Raw genomic sequence first — 25,116 nt, forward strand, 5'->3', positions numbered from 1 at the left:
ACAGAAGTATAAGTAAAGCTTCCTTTTATAGTTCCCATTCATTTTGAAGCCATTGTTGGCTTTGGCTCAGAAAACATAGCAAAATCTACAACAAAAAACTGCTTTTCCAGAACATGTGCCCGCAGCAGAGGTTTCCCAGTACGGTAAGCAATGGGATCTGTAACTCTACAATGGGACTTACTAATCTGTCTATTTTTGACAGTGGTCGCACATCCATTCCTCAAGCCTCATTTTTCACCTTTCCTACCACATTGGTTCACAGATTAATTATAACTCGTGCATTTTTCTGGCGTGGGTTACAATGGAAATTTACGCCAGTAAATATCCATTCTGCAGTAAATATCCATCTGGAATGGCAGATAGATTTATGAGCTTCTTTATAAATCTCCTGTTCCTGTGCTAGTAAAGCCATTTATTAAGACTGCCATTACGATATGCCAGTCTTAAAGAGGACCTTTCACCACTTTTGGGCACATGCAGTTTTATATACTGCTGGAAAGCTGACAGTGCGCTGAATTCAGCGCACTGTCGGCTTTCCCGATCTGTGCCCGGTGTAAAGAGCTTACGGTGCCGGTACCGTAGTGCTCTATGGTCAGAAGGGCGTTTCTGACCATTAGCCAGAGACGTCCTTCTGCCTCGCGGCGCCTATTGCGCTGTGCTGTGGAGCGGGGAGGAACGCCCCCTCCCGCTCCTGATAATACTCGTCTATGGACGAGCTGTGTGAGCAGAGGGAGGGGGCGTTCCTCCCGGCTCCACAGTACAGCGCGATAGGCGCCGCGAGGCAGAAGGACGTCTCTGGCTAATGGTCAGAAACGCTCTTCTGACCATAGAGCACTACGGTACCGGCACCGTAAGCTCTTTACAGCGGGCACAGATCGGGAAAGCCGACAGTGCGCTGAATTCAGCGCACTGTCAGCTTTCCAGCAGTATATAACACTGCATGTGCCCAGATATGGTGAAAGGTCCTCTTTAAGTCATTTGCTGTATACACAGCAGGGAGAGGAAAGCTGGCTGACAACTTCCTGTGCACGGACGAGTCTAATTAGCATATGAATAAAAACTGACTTATTCAAATACTACTAAGGCAATTTACATACAAAATGTATGTGTGGAATATCCTTTCTAAAGGCCACGCAAGTATGTGCTTAGCTAAAAATGACTTTTCCCAATGATAGAGCCCCTTTAAAACTAACATCTGCAGTCAACAAAGTGCTTGCCTTTGATGCAAAATTCCATGCTCACTTTCAGTTATGGGAGACATATGAGCAGATAGGGAGAAATGAATAAAGCGGATATAGTATGTGTTCTCTTTGTCGATTACATATTGATAATATCGGCATTTCGTAGACACAAGGGAGTATCCGGTGGGATATTATTACTTTGGATCTCATTACCATCCAAGCGTAAAATTTGCAGCTGAGAGAAAGAGGTGATGTCCACAAATGTGCAGAAACTTTTCACTGAAAATTCTGTTGATAATGAAAAAAAATAAATTATTACACAAGTAAAGGCATTGAAAGCATACAAGTTTTATTTCACAGCATTTAATACACAGAAATAGAAAGCCTAAGATGATGGTAGATACAGTAACTATTGGCTGGTTACGGTAAGTTCACATTTGTGCCAGCTATCCATTGTTCTAAACAAAGACTTTACTCAAAACCCAAAAAGACCTGACATTTTAGATCAAGTCTATTGGAAATGGACACAATATATTTAGTTTTGTCTGAAATAACTTATAATAACAATGTATAATGAATCTAGGCCTTGTACGTGCTTAAGCATGAAATCTGTGTTAGGGATATAAACTTCACTCAGACAGATGTTAAAGGGCTTATATGCAGTGTATACAGTGTGTCAGCTTACTAGTACAGCTGCCTGACCTCCAACCTGCTGATACCAAGCTTTTCACAGAGCTGCTGAGGGACTACAAGTCTTCTATTCAGTTTACTCTGCTAATCCCCCAACTTTTCGTCACAAGACTCTACTCTACTCTACTTAGTGTTAGCAACAGAAGTACAGTATGTCATATAAAAGTAAGTCGCGACAAAGAGTCAAAGTGGCAGTACAGCAAGACTAAACTGCATCTATATGACTAAACTGCTCCAGCAGAAAATGGTTTCCTTCCTACATAACCCTTTCAATATAAATGAACAATGAACTCTCAGATACATTTAGAAATTTATTACTATATTTCAAGAAAGGCTAGGTTCACATTTGCGTTGGAGTGAGAGAAAAGTCCTCTTATAGTCTATGGAGTCCACTGGTAACAGCTTTTTACACTAGGTTCATACTAGTGTTCAGGTTTCCATCCTTTGGTTCCACATGGGGACCCAAAAGACAGAAACCCTGTCTACTTAAAAAGTGATTACATGTTGAAGCCCATGGATCCCATAGACTATTATGTGGTTTGGCTGGTTTTATACTGAAGCCAGCGGAGAGAGAAAAATCCTCCTTTCAGGACTTTTCTCTCTGCTGATTTTCAGTGAAATCTGTGGCAGAGTCTCTTGGACTCCATCGCAGATGTGAACCTGGTCTTAAGGGGCAGGGTCTCTTCTTTTTAGGGTCCCCATGCGGAGACATGAATGCTAGTGTGCATGTAGTGTTAAAGGAATTTCCATGATTTATTAACTCATGAGCAGTTTGACATCCAGAAACCCTACAAACCAGCTGTTTCGGGGACAACCCAGTCTTGTACTTACTGGATTTGCACCAGCGCCATTACTCCTGGCACCATTGTCCAGATACTGTGAGACTGGTGGGATGCTGCAGTCTCTGGAATCAATGAATACAGAGATACTTCTCTCTGGCTGCTGCCGTATCTTTCCATTAGGACCATTCCGCCTATCACAATGCAGAACGAGCGGCATCATATTCTAGCAGTCTCCTAAGTGCCTGCTCAGCAACACTCACCATTATGGATGCCTGACACCACATCTTCCCATTTTTCCTGAGGCTGGTGAATACTAAATAAACCTCCCTGCTGCATAATGGAAGAGGAAAGGAAATTCCAGAAAAACCATCTCACATACAGCTTTTATTGCAAATTACTGTACTTTACTGTATACTCAGGACTCCATTCTGTGCTCAGCCGTAGTTCCTTATGGATCTTTGTTGGCAATAAAGCCATGTTAAACTCCTAAGAACTATTCCCAGATAGAAACACTTGTCTTCATTGCACTGCTTGTCTTACAATTGTAACTCTAAGAGCGTTCTACAATCATGGTTTTGGACTGCCATCTAGTGGTCATATTGGAAATTACACACCAGTTAATATACAGCATTTCATACTGGACCAATTGCTTACAGCCGGACTGAATTACTGTTCAGTATTTAATAGCACATTCTGAGAGCACTACTCAGTGGCCATATTGAAAATTACACACAAACTAAATTGTATTGCAGTAGGATTTTCTCAACTGCTCACATCTATACAGAATTTCCCTGCTGATTCTCAAACCAACACCCTTGTACCCAACCACCAATATACCACACTTGCATACCTAGATGGGCAAGCTTACTAGAGTTTGCTGCATGTGGTCATGCTAGCGTCCTAACCCCGGTACTGATCATCTACGTCAGTGTAGCCTGCTACATTATACTGTGCATCCCCGTGTCATGGACAAGTTTGTAGCCAGCTCAATGGCGACCTTTAATAAAAACCCAAAGCGACTGGAGGTCCTGACTTACAATCTTCAACCTCTTAACTTGTGAAAACATTAAATAAGGCTGAACTGCTGATTTTGAAGTATTTTTTTGTGTGTCAAAACAAAAGGAATGGGAAATATATAAGAATTACTTTCTACCTTCTGCTCAATCCACTACTAGCTTTGCCTCAAAACAATGCAACAAAAAAAAAAAAAAATCTGCGTTTCCGCTTTTGGCCAAAACTCAGTGGAACTCCACCTTAAACATGCTGGAGCATCTGTGTGAGCAACAGAAGGCGTTGAACTACTATTGCATGATCAGTAGAGGCTCATGAGGGAAGTGTGTCAGCTTCTCAAGCCCTTTGAAAAAAACACCAAACTTGTCAGTAGAGATCACTGCAGCATCAGCGATGAGATCTCTATTGTATATCTCACAGGAAATCCTTACACTCATGCAATGAGGGATGAAAGAAGAGGAACAGTTTCCACTGCTTAGTCAACTTCATCACCCTGTGTTGATGGAGGAAGCTGAGGATCTGGGTAAGGGTCATTATGGTAGAGGAACTAGACTTCTAGACCTGAAGAGGAGAAAGACTCTCCCTTGGATGCACAGGGGGCCTTGATATGTCACAGGCACAGCCAGGGGAGGAGGCTAACCCTTATCTGTTTCAAGACGATAGTAATGAAAATGATCACACTGGCTAAGAGCACCAAAAATAGCAGGCTTCTGGAATCAAGCATATGTCAGCAAGCATGGCAGGTTATATGCAAACGTATTATTAGCATCAAGCAGAGGGATGAGTACTGGATGGCACTACTCTTACACTCTTGCTATAAAGACAAAAAGGCTGTATACCATCTACCACAGCGTTTAGTGAGAGCACTACAGCTGCCAGCCGAATCTGTACCCAAGTGTCCTCTGCCTGCTCCCATTCCACCTCATTCAGCCAGCTCTCCACCACCACTGACAGCGCCACAATTGTCAAAAGGAGTAAAAGCAGTGAGCAGCAGCAAGGCCCTATATAGTATCTGGAAGATGATGAGCCAGAAATTGTTCAGCTTGCAGCGCCTAGTGGAGCCACAACTGGCAACTGACACCCACCGGGTGCACCAGCAGGTACAATCATACGTAGCATATCCCTATAGCCCAGCAGATATCTCTTGGAATTCTGGGTCAATAGGTTAAAGAATTGGAAGGAGCTGGGCCAGTTTGCCATGGCCTCAAGTGTTATGATCATTAGGGTGTTCAGTGCTGTCGTTGGCATTGTAACACCTAAAAGAATGAAACTGTCCACTGTGGGAACAAACTGACTTATCAAAATGAATCGGACATGGATCCGTGAGGATTTTCAAACACCTCCGACTGATGCCTCCAAATTTACCATCTTTCTTTATCCTCAGCTTCCATTTACTGTACTGCTGCTGATGCTGCCTGCTCCTAAACAGTTATCACCACTCCCATCACTCAGTTAGACATGTCCTGTCAGCTGGTCCATCATATTATGCACTACTGCATTGCTACAGACGTTGCCACAGCTGCCACCATATGTTGTCAGTGCCACAGCTGTCATATAAACTCAGAGTAGGGGAGTATAACCTACCCAAAATGGGACGTATTAAAATATAGCCTTTATTGGTTCAGTTAAAATACCCAAAGGAACAAACAAACAAAAAATTCCCCATTAAAAAAGAAAGAAAGGAAAGGAGAATGGACAGAGTAGTGTGTCTCTGAAATTGCTATGTCGATTGGACAGCATTCACACCTAGCAGCTACTAGAGAACCACAGTGAGCAATCTAATTTACTTGTATGGAATCTCAACACTCCTGCACTTGTGTCCATATCATTAACACTTTGCTGTTCACTGGTATTGGTGTACTGCTAGGCTAGTCTTTGCTTTCTGATAATTCCTCCTTCTTAACCACTATTGTATTAACCCTTTTCTCATTCTAATAGTGCACTAAGTAACTTGTTTGTATAGCTGAGTAGGGAGAAGTTTACTGACTCACATATATCAGGGAATCATTCAACTAACAATAGGGCAAGCTAGACACTTATCTCGCCCATTCTACCACCTCAATCTGTCACCTGACCGGTTTCAATGTCCCTTTACTATCGGACACATCATCAGAGGTGTCATTTCTATTGTTTCTTTCTGACACTGGCGTATGCTTTGTATATTCAGTATAGCCCCCCGTCAGCATTGATAACAGCCACGCGAGTGAACTAGGAGCCCAGTCTTTTAAAGCCCAGGGACCGCCCCTCATCCAAGCTCTAACCAATCAGGGAGCTTGAAGGTCCAGCTTGATCTCTGCCTCACCTGAGGCTTAATCCCATGAGCATGTGCCGACCGGTGGCCAATAGAGAGAGGCCATACGGCCAAACCTCTCCAAGTCCCGCCCACACTGGCGAGTAACAACAAACAAACCAGCATGGCTATCGATTACAGGTAAGAATATACATGAGTCCCCCTTTGACAACAATAACAAAGGATTAAGTCCCGCCCTTCCTATTTCCGGTCGAAGATCTCTTTCCGGTTTTGAGAGTTTGCCATGTCTAGCAGGGGTATAGGCATACTGTTTCGTGGTTACGACGAGCCTGCTGCAGAACCTCATTTGCTAAATGCTATACAGTATATATATTCATTTGCCGAATGCTATATATATGTATAGCATTCGGCAAATGAACACTGATTCTGCAGCAGGCACGTCCTTGCTACGGGCAGGCAAGAGTTTTTCTCATTGGAATGAATAGTCCGATGTTAGACTCCGCCTCCTCAGACGAGCCTCTGGCAGAACCAGCGTTGATTGGCCAAATCACTGGCAACTGGCCAATCAACGCTGGTCTATTCATTTCAATGAGAAAAAGTCAACTGGTAACAGCATACTTACCTGCTCGTAGCAAGGACGAGCCTGCTACACAATCAGCCTTCATTTGCCGAATGCTATACACTGTATAGCATTCAGAAAATGAGGTTCTGCAGCAGGCTCGTCGTAACCCGAGGACCATACCCTGAAGTACATACCCAGCCCTGGTTAATTCACTAAGGAACAGGAAGTCTTCTTGCCGCCCTTCCATTGCGCATGTGCCAACCGGAAGTTCGCAGGGGGACTCATGTATTCCAGCAATGCCTAAGAACGGCGTTCTATCTCCTCAGGAGCCTTCCATAAGCGAGGGAGAGTGTCTCAGCATATATCACAAATCACTCCGTGATCTCCTATCTCAGTGTACACCTATCCATGTTGTTTCAGAGTAATATTATTACCATTTGTCCGCAACCTCCCTTTCATACTGTATTCCAGGACACCCATAATGATGCATTGCCATCCCTCTCGATACGTTATATCGCTCTTATCCCTCAGTGACAAGAATGCTCAACTTTATGCATCAAGATCACTCCATTTAACTTGACAGATCCTATTTGTTGTGGAGTGCCTATTAACTCCTAGATAAAACACGCGTACGAGATGTTCTCATTTAACCCCTTAGGTTGCACCGTATCTAATGTGAAAATCCATCTCGCTTCTTTTTGTAGGAGTTTTTTGTCAAGGTCACCTCCCCTAGAGGAGGGGAATACCCTCTCAATGCCTTGAAAGGTTAGATGGGACACTTCCCCCCCATGGTTTTCAATAATATGTCTCATAACTGTGGTGTCATCACCCCTGCTCACCCCTGTAACATGCTCTCTAACCCTCCTGCGGAGCTCTCTGGTGGTTTTTCCCACATATTGTACTCCGCAGGAGCAGGTGATCAAATACACAACACCCGCTGTCTTACAATTTATGAAAGACCTATTCTGAAATTGACGTCCATTAGCCGTACTTTCGTAGCTCTTACTGCGATTCATAAACAGGCACGCACTGCAGGAGCCACATCGATAAGTTCCTACAAGGTCCCCTGCCTTTTTATCCAACCAAGTTGTTGTATCGGTAGGTGCCAGGTGGCTGTGCACCAACTTGTCCCTTAAATTTGTCCCCCGTCTATAAGTGATCAATGGTCGGGGGCTTAACTGGGGGCCTATATCTGGGTCAACCAAAAGAATTTCCCAGGCCTCCTGGATCACATTTCGTACCATGTGGTGTGCCTCATCAAAAGTGCCAATAATTCGCATTTGACCGTCATCTTTTTTCACCTTGTTTATTAATAGGTCATTACGTGTTCGGGATAGGGCATGTTGGTGGGCTTTTTTCAAGACCCCATCAGGGTAACCCCTACGATGGAATCTTTGCCTAAGGTCTACAGCTGCAGTCTGATAGTCTGCCAATGTAGAGCAGTTTCTGTGCCACAGCTGCCACAATGCCACCCTCATCCTAACATGTCCAGCGGCCTGGTTCATCATGGTTGGTGCCATACAGTCATGGCCAAAAGTTTTGAGAATGACACAAATATTATATTTTCACATGATCTGCTGCCCTCTGGTTTTTATGTGTGTTTGTCAGATGTTTTTATCACATACAGAAATATAATTGCAATCCTATTATGAGTAACAAAAGCTTATATTGACAGTTAGAATGAGTTAATGCAGCAAGTCAATATTTGCAGTGTTGACCCTTCTTCTTCAGGACCTCTGCAATTCTCCCTGGCATGCTCTCAATCAACTTCTGGACCAAATCCTGACTGATAGCAGTCCATTCTTGCACAATCAATGCTTGCATTTTGTCAGAATTTGTAGGTTTTTGTTTGTCCACCCGTCTCTTGATGATTGACCACAAGTTCTTAATAGGATTAAGATCTGGGGAGTTTCCAGGCCATGGACCCAAAATCTCTATGTTTTGTTCCCTGAGCCATTTAGTTAACACCTTTGCTTTATGGCAAGGTGCTCCATCATGCTGGAAAAGGCATTGTTGATCGCCAAACTGCTGGACAGTTGGGAGAAGTTGATCTTGGAGGACATTCTGGTACCATTCTTTATTCATGGCTGTTTTTTTAGGCAAGACTGTGAGAGAGCCAATTCCCTTGGCTGAGAAGCAAACCCACACATGAATGGTTTCAGGATGCTTTACAGTTGACATGAGACAAGACTGGTGGTAGCGCTCACCTCGTCTTCTCCGAATAAGCTGTTTTCCAGATGTCCCAAACAATCGAAAAGGGGATTCATCAGAGAAAATGACTTTACCCCAGTCCTCAGCAGTCCACTCCCTGTACCTTTTGCAGAATATCAGTCTGTCCCTGATGTTTTTTCTGGAGAGAAGTGGCTTCTTCGCTGCTGTCCTTGAGACCAGGCCTTGCTCCAAGAGTCTCCACCTCACAGTGCGTGCAGATGCACTCACACCTTCCTGCTGCCATTCCTGAGCAAGCTCTGCACTGCCGGTAGCCAGATCCCGCAGCTGAAACACTTTTAAGAGACGGTCCTGGCGCTTGCTGGTCTTTCTTGGGCGCCCTGGAGCCTTTTTGCCAACATTGGAACCTCTATCCTTGAAGTTCTTGATGATGCGATAGATTGATGACTGAGGTGCAATCTTTCTAGCTGTGATACTCTTCCCTGTTAGGCCATTTTTGTGCAGTGCAATGATAACTGCACGTGTTTCTTTAGAGATAACCATGGTTAACAGAAGAGAAACAATGATGCCAAGCACCAGTCTCCTTTTAAAGTGTCCAGTGGTGTCATTCTTACTTAATCATGACAGATTGATCTCCAGCCCTGTCCTCATCAGCACCCACACCTGTGTTAATGGAGCAATCACTGAAACAATGTTAGCTGGTCCTTTTAAGGGTGCATTCAGACTACGTAACGCCGGGCGTGTATGAGAGCCGTACACGCCGGCATTACGGCAGACTGCCGAACACTTCCCATTCACTTCAATGGGAGCGCTCGTAAACGCCGCTGTTACGAGCGCTCCCATTGAAGTGAATGGGAAGTGTTCGGCAGTCTGCCGTAATGCCGGCGTGTACGGCTCTCATACACGCCCGGCGTTACGTAGTCTGAATGCACCCTAAGGCAGGGCTGCAATGATGTTGAAATGTGTTTTGGGGGATAAAGTTCATTTTCTAGGCAAATATTGACTTTGCAAGTAATTGCTATTAAGCTGATCACTCTTTATAACATTCTGGAGTATATGCAAATTGCCATTAGAAAAACTAAAGCAGTAGACTTTGTAAAAATTAATATTTGTATCATTCTCAAAACTTTTGGCCATGACTGTAGTGTTATCAAGGTATGAAAAAAAAAATTTGTCTTTCACATCTGCTCCCATCACGGGATCATTGTTGGTTGGTATATGAGAGAGATGGACAACACTCCAGATAGTTTCAAATTGAGCTTGCTTATTTAATTATTACAAAAGTGATCAAGTTAATCATAGCTGCATAGAATTCATAGATGAATAGTTGCAACGTTTAGGGCACAACTTTTGTCCTTCATCAGGCCAACTGCAGCTTGAAGTAGGCTATTTATATGGGGTCCAAAAGTCAAACACCGGACCTGGAGGTGGTGGTATGTGTGCGAGGTGGTGGATGGAATAATTTTTGGTGACTTTTTTTTATTTATTTTTTTGATAAGCCAGTTCTTCATCACTTTTCAACCTGACTCACAGCTGCAAACTTGTCTCTCAAATAACAATAAGCCCCTGTAGCACACTGTTGGTTCCACTGCCCCAGTGTTGGCAAAAAAAAGCAGTTTTATTTCACATGTGCCCCATTACAGAGTAATATTAGATTTGAATTTCAATTTACTGGCATCTCCATTGGGCTTTGGTATCAAAATTGGGTTAGACCACTCCCTTTTGGATTCCTCAATTACTCCCAACTCAAGCATGTGTTTAACCTCAGCTAACACTACCTCCCTACGTGCCTCTGGTATTCTGTAGGGTTTGAGGTTTACTTTCCTCCCAGGTTCCGTCTCTACATGGTGCTCTATCAGGTGGGTACGCTCTGGCAGGACAATTGTCAGCAGATGACACGCTGCAGAAACATCCACAATGTGTGGTGGTGAAATGACAGGTCCCACTGCCAACCTACCTGCCACTCCTAAAAAATACAGCCCAATACTGAGCATGTAACAAAATGCTTAGCAGACAAAAGTTGTCTGCTGAGAATAAGTCATTCCTGGATTTTCTTTCATCTCGCCCACCTGAGTAGTCTGAGCGAGATGTACACCTCCTCCATTATTTTGTCGGTCATCGGCTTACACCACTGTTCCTGCTGCTGGCATCTCCCAGCTCATCCTACAGCAGCAGGAACAGTGGATACAACATATCGCAGTGTCGTCAGCAGCCGTCATACCTGTGTACACGGGACATCATGCACAGTATTCAGCCAGCTGCAATGTTTTTCTTCATACAATCTTTGCGCAGAAAAAAAATTATTATTATTGGGGGTGGATGTCTTATTTTCGGGAGGTGCCTTATATTAGGCAATTCAACAAAACCTCTGCTATGTCTTACTTTCGGGAGATGACTTATTTTTGGGGAAACAGGGTAACTGTGGGAATATGTGTGAAAGGCCATAATATGATGGATCAGGCTGCATAACATGACTGTCACACCATTTTCCAGCTCCAGATACTCCCTTACCCCTACTGGAACAATTAGCAGTAGTAGTACTGTAATACACCCCCTGCCACTACTACCTCCACCACAACTAACAGTTATCATTTCTTCCTTCTCTGCTTGCACACAATGATGTCTGTTCTCATCCAGCTCATCAAAAGAGGAGGAAGACTGCTCCGACTAGGAGAAATAGATTGCTTAGCAAGTGCCACATCACCATGGATCTGTGTCAGGGAAAAATGTAAAGGAGACATGGTTGACAGCCCAGAAAGGTTCTGTTGTAAATTATATGTTATATAGGAGGAGGAACACACAGAAGACTGACTCAAGATCACATCAATCTTGGATGTAATATCCTCTTGTGACTGAGATGAGGCAGATAAATAGTCAAAAACGTCAGCAAGATTCTTATTAAGTATAACAATCCTGTGGCTACTAGTGGTGCCACCAAACCAGACACTGTGTTGCTCTTGCCACCCACATTGTTATTGTTAGTAGTAGTAATACATGCAAAAGTGTATCCTTCTCCTTCTTTTCTCTTCTTTTCGGTCTTCTGCCCTATTTTTCCACATTTTTAATGTACACAAAAATTGCTTAATTATTGACCAAAAAACCCTGCTGTAATAAAGGAGATTCTGTTTTTTACATTAGCAAAGGATGCACCACTAGTATCAAGTCCACCACCACTACAATAAGGAAGAAGAAACAGGGGTGGTACTGTCAGGCCATCCACCACTGCAAATACTAACAATAAGAATGTGGATTGAATGCTGAACATTATTTCTGGTCTTGGTGGTGCTACCAGTAGCCCCAGGATTATTGTACTTCCTCAGAATGAAGGTGAAGTTTGAGCAGGATGTTATATCCAAGATGATGCTGCAAGTGCCATCTTGAGTCAGACTTCTGTGAATTATTCTTCCTTCTCTAAAGTTGCAACATGTAATTAACAGTCCTTTGTGGACTGTCAATCACGTCTCTTACATCAATCACTGACACAAACTCCTAGTGGTGATATGGCACCAGTTGATAAAGATATTTCTCAGCAGATGAGAGTTGTTACTACCGATTGTTACTCCTCTTTTTTATGACTTGGATGAGAACCCTGGAGTGGCCTAGCCAGTCTCCAGATCTCAACCCTATAGAAAACCTTTGGAGGGAGTTGAAAGTCCGGGTTGCCAAGCGACAGCCCCAAAACATCACTGCTCTAGAGGAGATCTGCATGGAGGAATGGGCCAATATACCAACAACAGTGTGTGCCAATCTTGTGAAGACTTACAGAAAATGTTTGACCTCTGTCATTGCCAACAAAGGATATATAACAAAGTATTGAGATGAAATTTTGTTACTGACCAAATACTTATTTTCCACCATAATTTGCAAATAAATTCTTACAAAATCAGACAATGTGATTTTCTGGATTTGTTTTCTCATTTTGTCTCTCATAGTTGAGGTCTACCTATGATGTAAATTACAGACGCCTCTCATCTTTTTAAGTGGTGGAACTTGCACTATTGGTGACTGACTAAATACTTTTTTACCCCACTGTATGCATTAACAAAAAAGGGAAATGGCAGGGCACTCATCCAGGATTGGTACTCATGCTGGTACGAGGCAGTCCTACTGAAAGATCGGGGTTAGGGGGTGGCAGTGGCAGACACATTCCTAGTGCTGCAGGTGTTGGCAGCAGCAGCAGCAGCTATATTCAGTCATCTCCCATGTAAGAGTGTATTTTTGTACATTGCCAAAGGAAAAAATCCATAGGAATGTCGCATAAAATTTAGCCATGACCATACAGCAACAAATTTAGGAACTACATCTCTCCATACTCACATGAAAAGGCATCACCAGATTATTTGGCAAAATAGAATTGGCAGTGGCATTGGCAGGAGAAGTAAGCAAGAATGTTTTACTCCATCTTCCAATAATCTTCCTTGAAGGCAGGCCACATCCACATCTAGCACGTGGTTGTTGTTACTTTTTTACCCCACTGTATGCATTAACAAAAAAGGGAAATGGCAGGGCACTCATCCAGGATTGGTACTCATGCTGGTACGAGGCAGTCCTACTGAAAGATCGGGGTTAGGGGGTGGCAGTGGCAGACACATTCCTAGTGCTGCAGGTGTTGGCAGCAGCAGCAGCAGCTATATTCAGTCATCTCCCATGTAAGAGTGTATTTTTGTACATTGCCAAAGGAAAAAATCCATAGGAATGTCGCATAAAATTTAGCCATGACCATACAGCAACAAATTTAGGAACTACATCTCTCCATACTTACATGAAAAGGCATCACCAGATTATTTGGCAAAATAGAATTGGCAGTGGCATTGGCAGGAGAAGTAAGCAAGAATGTTTTACTCCATCTTCCAATAATCTTCCTTGAAGGCAGGCCACATCCACATCTAGCACGTGGTTGTTGTTATCACCATCATCCCTATCTGATTCTTCCCCTACTGCTCCTCCTCTAATCCAACATTAGTCATTCATAAGGGAATGTGTGTATAGGAAACAGCAATGAGTCACTTGGTGCAGTTGTTAAAATATCACTTAGTAGCATATTCATAAATGGGCTTTGATATTTCACAGCCAAGGGAAGAGGCTGACCCATATTTGTTTTACGATGATGATGATGACAATGACCACACTGCCCAAGAAGACTACCGTTACAGGCCCCTGGTTCTGTGAACATACGTGCAAGCAAGGGAGGCTGTAGGCTTCTTTGCTTACAAAGAGACAAGCATATTATTAAGCAGAAAGATGAGTACTGGATAACAGTGTTTTTAGAACCTTGCTATAAATTCAAAATGGGGGAATCTGTCCTGGCCTTCCACAGGGGACAACATTGAAATATTTTTGGGATAGGCTGTATGCTTTTAGGGTGACTGCTGCCACAGCTAATTGCATGTCTGCCCAGGAGGCATCTCTGCCTGCTCCCAGTATACATCTCTCAATCTGCTCCACCACCTCTGCCACAGCTACAAGTATTAGGAGAAAAAGCATCAGCATCAGCAGCCAGGAGAGTATCTGGAATGTAATAAATAAGAAAGTTTTAATCTTGCGGTGTCAACTGGACCCGCAGCAGTTAATTGACATTTAATGGCTGCACGAGCAGGTACAGCCATACCAAGACTGTTCCTATATCCCAAAAGATAACTTTAACCCAAAGGAATTCTGGGTCAGTAAGTTAGAGCAGTGGAAGGAGCTAACCCAGTTTGCTGTGGGAGTTTTATCTTGCTCAGTGAAAAGCATAATGAAATGACTAAGGAACGTGTGTTCTGAAACGCATCAGCCAGCGCCAGTGTGGCATGTGGGGTAGGGAGCACCTCTGTCTGACATATATGTTTTGTTCCTTTTAAATATTTTTCAAATAAAGCATTTTAGATTTTTATTCATGTGGATGCTGGATCTCTCGCTGTTTGTTCAAGACGCCTCGAGTCGACGGGGATATACTTTCCGTGCATCCGAGTATTTTCAAAGAAACCGTGAGTGAGAATTTAACACTGAAATATACTTGTGGCTATATGCAGTGGATACAACATTACAGGATGTTTTTCCATATTGTCAGTGTGAATTCAACATCAGTATTGTGATTTCGGACTTATATTTCAAGTACATATCAACAGGAGTTGCTGTTTGGGCTGTGTTTTCCTTCCCTTTTTCCCTACGCTCATTAACATCGCTAAACTGCTGGCCCAGGAGATGTTGGCGTTCCGGCTTGTTGAAACTCCCGCCTTCCCGGACCTGATGGCAACTGTGGCACCTCACTATGCCGTCCCTAGCCATCACAACTTCTCCCGGTGTGGCGTCCCCGCCTTGCACCAGCACGTGTCACTCAACATCAGGTGGGCCCTTAGTTCCGCGCTTTGCTGCAAGGTCCACTTGACCACCGACACTTGGACAAGCGCCTGTGGTCAGGGATGCTGCTTATCTTTAAGGACAGGCAGGGTGAATGTGGTGGAGTCTGGTCCCGGGGTGCAAACTGAGGTACCCTATCTCCTCTCCCAGGCCAAAATTCATGGCAGGAGTAGACTGAAACCCTACGACGCTGCAACCTCCACTCCAGCTACTAGCGGCAAACGCTAAAACACTGGTGTGGGGAGACGTCAGCAGGCGGTGCTGAAGCTCATCAGCTTGGGGGACAGACAGCACAGTGCCTCCGAGGTCAGGGATGCCATCCTGGCTGAGATGGCATTTTTTTTTCCCTGCTACACCTGGGGCCTGGCATTTTTACGCCTGTGATAATGGCTGGAACCTGGTAGCGGCTCTGGAGCTTGCCAGCCTCCAACACGTTCCATGTTTGGCCCACGTCTAACCTAGTGGTGCAACGTTTTTTGAAAACATACCCAAATGTACCGAAGCTACTGTTGAAAATGCGGCGCTTGTGCGCCCACTTTTGCAAGTGTACAGGAGTCGCTGCTAGCCTAAAAACACTCTAGCAAGGCCTACATCTGTCCAAACACAGGGTGTTGTCCGTCATTCACACGCTGAAACCCTACAATACCATATCTTGAGCAGGGTGTGTGAGCTGCACAGACCCTTGATGGAGTTCCATCTACAAAACCCAAGGGTTCCTCAAAGTCAGCTCCCAAAGTTTCTGCACCATGAGTTTCCAGGGGTGGCAGAGTTATGGCTAGGGGCAGAGGCATGGATAGGGATGATGTCTAGGGGCAAAAGCAGTGTGGATGTGGAGGCAAGCTAAGCAGCAAAAACTGGGGGTACAAGCTAAGGCATGGACTGGGGTGATGTCTAGGGGCAAAAGCAGTGTGGATGTGGAGGCAAGCTAAGCAGCAAAAACTGGGGGTACAAGCTAAGGCATGGACTGGGGTGATGTCTAGGGGCAAAAGCAGTGTGGATGTGGAGGCAAGCTAAGCAGCAAAAACTGGGGGTACAAGCTAAGGCATAGACTGGGGTAATGTCTAGGGGCAAAAGCAGTGTGGATGTGGAGGCAAGCTAAGCAGGGAAAAAGGTGGCTAGAGGCAAAGGGATGTCCAGAGGCAGAAGACAGCTGCATGACAGAAGCTAGACCTGAGCCAGCAAGGCCCAAGATGCCCTCTTTTCTAGCTTCCTTAGAAAAATTCCCCCATCGAGGCCACGTTCCTCGCTGGGGGAGATAATTTCTAAATGTATAGGTCGAGGACAAACTGAGTGTGGTTTACACACTTTGCAATGCGACTCCCCATCTCCCAGGCCTTTCATTCCAGGCTAAAGTACAGCACAACCCACCCACATGCCCAAGGCTTCAACGGCCTCATCTCAAAAATTCTGGCCCAGGAGATGTTGGGGTCCCGGCTTGTGGACACTCTGCCCTTTTTGGGCCTGCTGGCTACTGCGCCACCTCACTGTGCCGTCCACACCAGCACTTTTCCCCAAACATGAGGCGGTCCCTAAGTTCAGCGCTTTGCCCAAAAGTTCCACGTGACCAGCTATGAATGGACAAGTGCATGCGGACAGGGACGCTAACTTTTAATCTTGGCACAGTGGTTGAATGTACTTGAGGCATGGACCGGGTCGCAAAATGTGGTAGACTGACTTGTCTCCCCACACAACATTCCTGGGAGGAGGGCTGAAACACCACCCTCCTCCTCCGCTGTTAGATTGACCCCAGCTACGAGCTGGAAACGCTGCAACACTGGTGTGGGGAGACGTCAGCAGGCCGGGCTGAAGCTCATCAGCTTGGGGGACGGACAGCACACTGCCTCTGAGGTCAGGGATGCCATCCTGGATGAGATGGCAATTTGTTTATCCCCACTGCCCCTGGGGCCAGGCTTTTTTGTCTTGTTGGAGGGCTCTGGAGCTTGCCAGCCTCCAACACGTTCCATGCCTGGCCCACGTGTTCAATCTAGTGGTGCAACGATTTTTAAAAACATACCCCAAATTAGCAGAGATAAGGGTGAAAGTGGGGCACTTGGACACCCACTTTCCCAAGTCTACAGTACCTGGAGCTAGCCGCAATACACTCCAGCAAGGCCTACATCTGCCTGAAGCACCTACTGTTGTGCGAGGTCACCACACGCTCAAACCCTAGATACCGTATGTTGAGCAGGGTGTGTGAGCAGCAGAGACCTTTGATGGAGTATCAGCTACAAAACCCAAGGGTTCCTCAGAGTCAGCTCCCTCACTTTCTGCACCATGAGTTTCCATGGGTGGCAGAGTTATGGCTAGAGGCACAGGCATGGATAGGGGTAATGTGTAGGGGCAAAAGCAGTGTGGATGTGGAGGCAAGCTAAGCATAAAAAACTGGGGGTAAAAGCAGAGGCATGGACTGGGGTGATGTCTAGGGGCAAAAGCAGTGTGCATGTGGAGGGAAGCTAAATCGACAAAAAAAGCTGGGGAAAAGCACAGGCAGAAACTGGGGTGATGTTTAGGGGCGCAAGCATTGTTGATGTGGAGGGAAGCTAAGCATAAAAAACTGGGGGTAAAAGCAGAGGCATGGACTGGGGTGATGTCTAGGGGCAAAAGCAGTGTGGATGTGGAGGCAAGCAAAGCAGGGAAAATGGTGGCTAGAGGCAAAGGGATGTCCATAGGCAGCAAGGGCAAAGATGCAAAACTCTCCCGTTTCAAGAATTTTCCTGACTTGTCTCCCCACAAAACATTCCTGGGAGGAGGGCTGAAACACCACCCTCCTCCTCCTCCGCTGTTAGATTGACCCCAGCTACGAGCTGGAAATGCTGCAACACTGGTGTGGGGAGACGTCAGCGGGCCGTGCTGAAGCTCATCAGCTTGGGGGCCAGACAGCACACTGCCTACAAAGTGAGTCATGCCATCCTCGATGAGACGGCAATGTGGTTTTTGCCACTGCACCTGGGCCCAGGCATGTTGTCATGTGTGATAATGGCTGTAACCTGGGATCGGCTCTGTAGCTTGGCAGCCTGCAACATATTCCATGCCTGGGCCACGTTTTTAACTCATTGCTGCTAATCTTTTTAAAAAGGTACCCCAATGTTCCTGAGCTACTGGTGAAAGTGTGGCGCTTGTGCGGATAGTTTTTAAAGTCTGTAGTTGCCGCTGCTAGCCTCTATGCACTCCTACAACGCCTGTACCTGCTGGAACAACAGCTGTTGTGCGACGTCTCCACACTGCTGGCACTAAACATATCATGTGTTGAGCAGAGTGTGTGAGCAGCACAGACCTTTGATGTAGTTCCAACTCCAAAACCCTCGGGCTCGTCAAAGTCAACTCCCTCAGTTGCTCAACCATGAGTGGCCATGGGTGGCAGACTTATGTGAAATCCCATCCCATCCATTGCACTGGACACGAAACATTAGCATGCGCTCAGCACAACTCCGGATATGGCAGCTGCGTTAAGCAGGGTGCAGGGTACAACACAGACCAGGCCCGAGCACCAGGAACAGGTGTTAGAAATACTGCAGCATCCGCCATTTCCTTCCAATTTTGGGGTTTTGGACCCGCCACCGACTTGTCTGGACCTCAGTGGGGATCATGAGACACAGTTGCCATCAGGGCAAGCTGTGGTCATGTGCGGTTTGCAGTAAGGGGGCAGTGCGCAATTGGAAGAGGAGTTGGTGGATGACGAGGCCACCGACCCCACATGGACAGGGATGATGTCTAGGGGCTAAAGCAGTAACACTGGCGTGGGGAGATGTCAGCAGGCCGTGCTGAAGCTGATCAGCTTGGGGGACAGACAGCACAGTGCCTCCGAGGTCAGGGATGCCATCCTGGCTAAGATGGCATTTTTTTTCCCTGCTACACCTGGAGCCTGGCATTTTTGCGCCTGTGATAATGGCTGGAACCTGGTAGCAGATCTGGAGCTTGCCAGACTCAAACACGGTCCACGCATGGCCCACGTTTTTCAACTTGTTGGTGCCATGTTTCTTTTAAACCTACACCATTGTGCCTGATATACAGGTCAAAGTGGGGCCATTTTCGTAAGTGAGAACGAGCCTCTGCTAGGCAGAAAACATTCAGAGCACACTCCTCTCATCTTCGCACCGTTGGCTGACGGAGGAAGACGAGGGGGTTGGAGTGGCATCTGATGTCCCTGTCCCACACGAGGCTAGAGGGTGCACTTCAGTGCATCCCATTGCTTCACCACAAATGGTGTGAAGGGGAGTGGAAAATGGAGGAAATGGAGAGTGACCCTTACAGTTGGGGCCAGCAAAGGCATGCCAAGTAACACACTGGCACACATGGCTGACTTCATCTTGGGTTGCTTTTCAACACATATTTCACATCATGAAGAACAAATAATACTGGATTTTTACAAGCCTCGAACCCCGGTCTAGGTCAAATGTCTGTTCCTTTCTTATATTAGGGGAGAGGGAAAAAAAATTACTTCAGTGATACGTTTAGCGTACATAGACTGACTATTAATGTATATCCAACTTAGTGTTGTTAGGGTTACACACCGTCACAACCTGGCTAAAGCTTCTATAGCTGTTAATAAAGTCAACATAACTTTACGGTATCCAAAAAGACAGCTGGTACCGACAGAGAGCAAGACAAATGTCAACCAAAGCTGTGAGCTCTGAACACCCACAGTGACTTTGGCGTCATCATCATTATAAGGGAGCGGGTGGTAATAAATAACTTGGCAGTGCCTAAAACCCAAAAAGCTTATACAACTATATTTACATTAAGATACACAAATGACACTTTTTAGTAGCATGTAATTAGACAAACTGATAAGATCTTCCTTTGTGCAGTGCTATTTGAAAGTTAAACGCTGCCTTTATTTTAATTCTGGAGAAGGTGCAGACATTAGATTTAAAACATGTTGTCTTCATTGTCCAAATCCTCTATATAGGTAATGTGTTTTTCGGGCCGAGCTGTCTGGGAACGAGCTGGTGCAGCACTGACAACCTGGGTGAATATGGCAAGAGCCTGAGATGTAGGGTGAATGAATCCCCAAATTATTTGGGGAATTTCCACTCAGAAACTGGCACTATATACCAGTAGCAAAAATTGTGGGTGCACGTAACCCCAATATATTCTTTGCATTCCCAGTCAGACAATGGCACTATATGGCAGTGGCAGGACTTGAAGGTATTTGTAACCCCAATATATTCTTTGCATTCCCAGTCAGACAATGGCACTATATGGCAGTGACAGGACTTGAAGGTATTTGTAACCCCAATATATTCTTTGCCTTCCCAGTCAGACAATGGCACTATATGGCAGTGGCAGGACTTGAAGGTATTTGTAACCCCAATATATTCTTTGAATTCCCAGTGAGAAACTAGCACTATATGGCAGTAGCAAAAATAATGGGTGTATATAGCCCCAATTCTATTGCTAGGGGACTTGCTGGGTATTTCTGGGGTGAAGGTGGGGGGGGGGGCACACCGTTGGAACGGGGATCGGGGGTGTATATATAGGGTATACGGGAATACACTGTCAGTGTATTCCATTCAGGATCCTGGGAAAGCTGGGTTGCGGCGATTGAGCCCATCATTGCCACGTTACACTGACAAGCTTCTCCCTGGAATTGAAGTTATATGTAACCCCAATATATTCTTTGAATTCCCAGTCAGACAATGGCATTATATGGCAGTAGCAAAAATAGTGGGTGTATATAGCCCCAATTCTATTGCTAGGGGACTTGCAGGGTATTTCTGGGGTGAAGGTGGGGGGGCACACCGTTGGAACGGGGATCAGGGGTGTATATATAGGGTATACGGGAATACACTGTCAGTGTATTCCATTCAGGATCCGCGGAAAGCTGGGTTGCGGCGATTGAGCCCGTCAGTGCCACGTTACACTGACAAGCTTCTCCCTGGAATTTAGCTCTTACAAGAGCTGTTGGTTGCCTTCTCTTTCCTATCCTAGCCTGTCCCTGCCTACCCAGAATCTAAGCCCTAGCTAACTGGACGGAAACCTCCGTCCCCGGTGAATTGCAAGCTCAGAATGACGCGAAGCTGGGCGGCGCTGTTCTTTTAAATTAGAGGTCACATGTTTTCGGCAGCCAATGGGTTTTTCCTACTTTTTTCAACGTCACCTGTGTCGTAGTTCCTGTCCCACCTACCCTGCGCTGTTATTGGAGCAAAAAAGGCACCAGGGAAGGTGGGAGGGGAATCGAGTAATGGCGCACTTTACCACACGGTGTTCGATTCGATTCGAACATGCCGAACAGCCTAATATCCGATCGAACATGAGTTCGATAGAACACTGTTCGCTCATCTCTAGTTACTAACGCTATGTTGGTATGGCATTCTGCTCCCATAATATCATTTTTGTGTTGGTTTTTTTTTTTGGGAAAATCACTTCTTGATCACTTTTCTATCAAGCACACTGCCACAAATTTTTTTCCAAATTATTATTTCACAAGTCCCCAAAATGGTCTAATATTTATATAAAACCATTCTCTTTTCCAATATAACCACCATGTGTGTATGAAAAAACACAGGCAAGCATCTTCCCCCAAAACAGGCAAGTCTTTACAGTGTGTTAAAAGTTAAAATGCATAAAAGTAAGTGGCAGTGTAGGTAAGGCTAAACTAGCAATTTGCACCCACTGCTTACAATCCTTTTCCTCATAGTCGTACATGTCACTGTCATTTTAATTTAATATACAAAATACTGGTTAGTAATCTCCACATATGCATGTCCGCATTGTATCAGTAACGTCACCCTCTATCACGGATCTAGTATGATTCCCTACTGTGTCTACTGTCTGTGGCGCAAATGTGAATACATGTAGGACATGCTTCATAATTTGTGGACCCCTTCTACAGCCTGGACGCACAGACTGAAGGGCTCTATATGTAGATTCCACAGCTGGCCGGGATGCTCACAACACATCGAGCGTATCTGCGAAATTCAGTGTTAACCCATGAGATGGGTAACACTGTATAGGCCAGAATATAAGTGCAAGTAGCCTCTGATGAACCGGTATTCCACCAGAAGAAACGCGTCAGGCGGCTTATAGTGGCCATATGTGTTAGTTTGTGGAAGAGTGTGTGATTGTGATCAAGGAACCCTCATCCTGGCGGAACTGTGTGACTGTTTTCAGTGCTGGGTCCGAAAACTGAGAGCTTAGTATTAGTGTGTGCTGTGTTTTAGGGTATTTGATCCATGATGAGGAGGGCTAACCCTAGGCTCTAGGCTTTATTAGGCAACTATAGCCATTAGAATTGCCATAGGGAGCCACTTGAATATATACCCATACAGACGCTAACAGTCACAGGTTACCACTTAGACACACAATTCCTAACAGCCCATTATTTATATGTTTATTCACCATTTTAATCCATGGTTAATTAAATTTTTACTAATACTAATAAAAGTTACATTTTAGTGCACTTTTCCCATTTATTTTGTTGCAATAGCTGTGGGTGCATTACCTATTATTTCAATTTTGGGGGTAACATTAACCAAACAAGTTTTAGTCTTTTATGAAAGTGTTGACATCTACACATTGTAAAACAAGATGGAAAGGATAGTCATGAGTACATTTCTCTCACCTGCAATCTGGTTGCCTTGCAAATACAGATGCTGCAAACTGGTACTAACTGGTGGTATACGATGAAGTTGGTTATAGGATAGATCTAACTCCACAAGGCTGGTGGTATTGAAGGTGGTTCCAGGTACCCCATCACTGGTAAGTCTGTTATGTGAGATTCTAACATATTGGAGTTTGGGGTATGCCTTGAAGTAGTCAGATGGCACAGAGCTCAGTTGGTTGTACTCTAAATATATCTGCTCAATAGAGTCTGGAAGGGAATCCGGTAGTCTACGGAGTTGATTGTTGCTAAGGTCTAAGTGCACCAAAGACTTCAGACCTCTCAGTGAGTTCCCCACTTCTGGAATCTGGTTTTCATGAAGATAAAGAGCCGTTAGATTTTCCAACCCTTCCAAGGCATTAGCAGGAACTCGGTTTATTTGATTAGAGGACATGTGCAATTCACGGAGAGAGCGAGGAAGGCCAATAGGAATGCGGGTCAAATTATTTCTTTGCATATAAAGTCTCTCCAATGACCGAAGCTTGGAGAAAATCTTTCTGCCAACTTTGTCACTTAAAATCTGATTCCCATGCAGAGCCAGCCATACTAAACCAGTGGCGTTATCAAAAGCCCCATCTGGAATAGCAGTAATTTGGTTTTCTTGGAAATAGGCATATTTAATGCGAGATGGAACGTAGGGTAAATATTTCAGATTGCGTCCATCACAATACATAGCAGTGGGAAAATTTGGGGGGCACTCACACTCTTGGGGACAGTCACTGACAGATGGCCTTGGGGGATCTGGATCATAATCGTAGGAGGGACCATAGCTGTACTGCTGACTTTGCAAATAAGCAATCCACCAATGAGAATCATATTCATAATACTGAGACCAGGAGACATCACAGAGGGAGACCAAAAGAATGATGGTAAGAAACTTCATTGTGGAAACCTTGAGGAGAAAAAGTAAGAAGCTTTACTTTACATGGTGGCGTATTTTGCATTGTTTCAGAAAGCATTGTGCTGAGAGTATGAAGTGCTTTTAGCTGGGAGGCATACACATTGGTCCCTGCTTAAAGGGGCTCTATCAGCAAAATCTTCTTTCTTCTTCCAGCGACGTCCTCCTGTCCTGGCTCTTCCACGCCTTCATCTTCTTTTCTTCCAGAATGAAGAAGTTTGTGAGCGTACTGCGCATGCGTGGGATTTGAACACAACCTGCCAGAAGAACAGAAGATCAAGGCAGGGAAGAGCCAGGACAGGAGGACATCACTGGAAAAAGAAAGAAGAGGAAGGTGGGACAGCAAGATGACGTTGGACCGTGCATCACCGCCCATTGTGCATGATAAGTATAATTTACATATATGTTTTTGTGGTTTTATTTTAAAACAGGGGGAGGTTTAAAAATAGAATAAAATAACATTAGCGGTGCCTGAATAGCCTTTTTAAAGGCTATTCACGCATATGTGGGGCTCATACAGCATAATTTTGCTGATAGAGCCCCTTTAAAGCTTTTACCATGAATGTAAAGGAGGCAGGTATACTATTAATAGACTTGTGAGATCACTAGCATCAGAATAGGTGGGAAGTATTAAAGAAAAGATAATATGACATGTACTGTTGATGACCATCTGCATTTTTGCTACTTTATTAGTGATTAAGATAATTTATTACCAGATAATTATTAATCAAGCACTTAATTGTTTGCAGATAACATAATGTGTAATGTTCCATTACAATTAAAATACAATAATTATAATAATAATAATTATAATAAAATATTTTACCTTATGTGTCCTTTACCTTTAATCCAGTATCCCAAACGCTGTGTGGCAAGCAAAGTCTTCAGTTATTGCAGGATTAAGGTTTCAATATGACTTTATCCTGTGTGATATTTATAGAGTACAGTAGGACATGCAAGTCCACTGATGTGTTTCTCAGGTCACAAGTTTTTTCTTCTTCTCTGTATGCCCCTTGTCTTCCCTTCACACAATATTTTTCCTGGTAACAAGTAAATACTTTCACCTCTTTTTATTTTTCCCTATCACGCTCTCCCTCAATCTCTCTCGCTCTCTTCTGGTGAGCTCCTTCCCCTGTGTTCCTTGAGGTGTTTATGGAAATTGAGACCTGGGATGAAAATGGAAGTTTTCCTCCGTTTCCTGCCAATTACAACCTTCACTTGTAACTGCTTTAGGGCTCCTCCTTGTCTCCTGCCCTTAACTGTTCTGCCAGAAATATTCTCATGCAATACGGCCCTTTTAAAATGTTTGCATGCCATAGTGAGCTTTTATTGTCCAGTTAACAGCAAGAAATTCAGTTTAGCCTTTCTAATAAAGTTTGATCAGATTTCCTAATCTAAATTTTTGTATATGAAGTCACAATTATTTTTGCATAAATGTGTCACATTTACTATTCATCAAAAATATCTGTAGAGCCCTGTAGAAGATGTTGGTGCTATATGAGCAAGCAAAATAAATATATTCACTACTAGCTACAATAGAAATCTAGTTCCAAGCTTTGTTCACATTAACTTCTGTTGCTACAATATGCTGATCCAGTTTTAGCATATTCTTTTTGTCAGAAATATATGT

General features: G+C 44.5%; 1 protein-coding gene across 1 annotated transcript; it reads right to left on the minus strand.

Moving 5' to 3' along the window:
• Positions 1-1,188: 1,188 nt before the first annotated feature.
• Positions 1,189-23,477, minus strand: FMOD (fibromodulin). The gene is made up of 2 exons (XM_075264342.1): positions 22,550-23,477; positions 1,189-1,469 (listed from the first exon to the last, which is right to left on the minus strand). Exons 1-2 carry the CDS (start codon positions 23,469-23,471, stop codon positions 1,318-1,320), a joined length of 1,074 nt encoding a protein of 357 aa, XP_075120443.1. The 5' UTR covers positions 23,472-23,477; the 3' UTR covers positions 1,189-1,317.
• Between the last annotated feature and the right edge of the window lie 1,639 nt (positions 23,478-25,116).

The sequence above is a fragment of the Leptodactylus fuscus genome, chromosome 2 (assembly GCF_031893055.1).
Source record: "Leptodactylus fuscus isolate aLepFus1 chromosome 2, aLepFus1.hap2, whole genome shotgun sequence".
NCBI lineage: Eukaryota > Metazoa > Chordata > Amphibia > Anura > Leptodactylidae > Leptodactylus > Leptodactylus fuscus.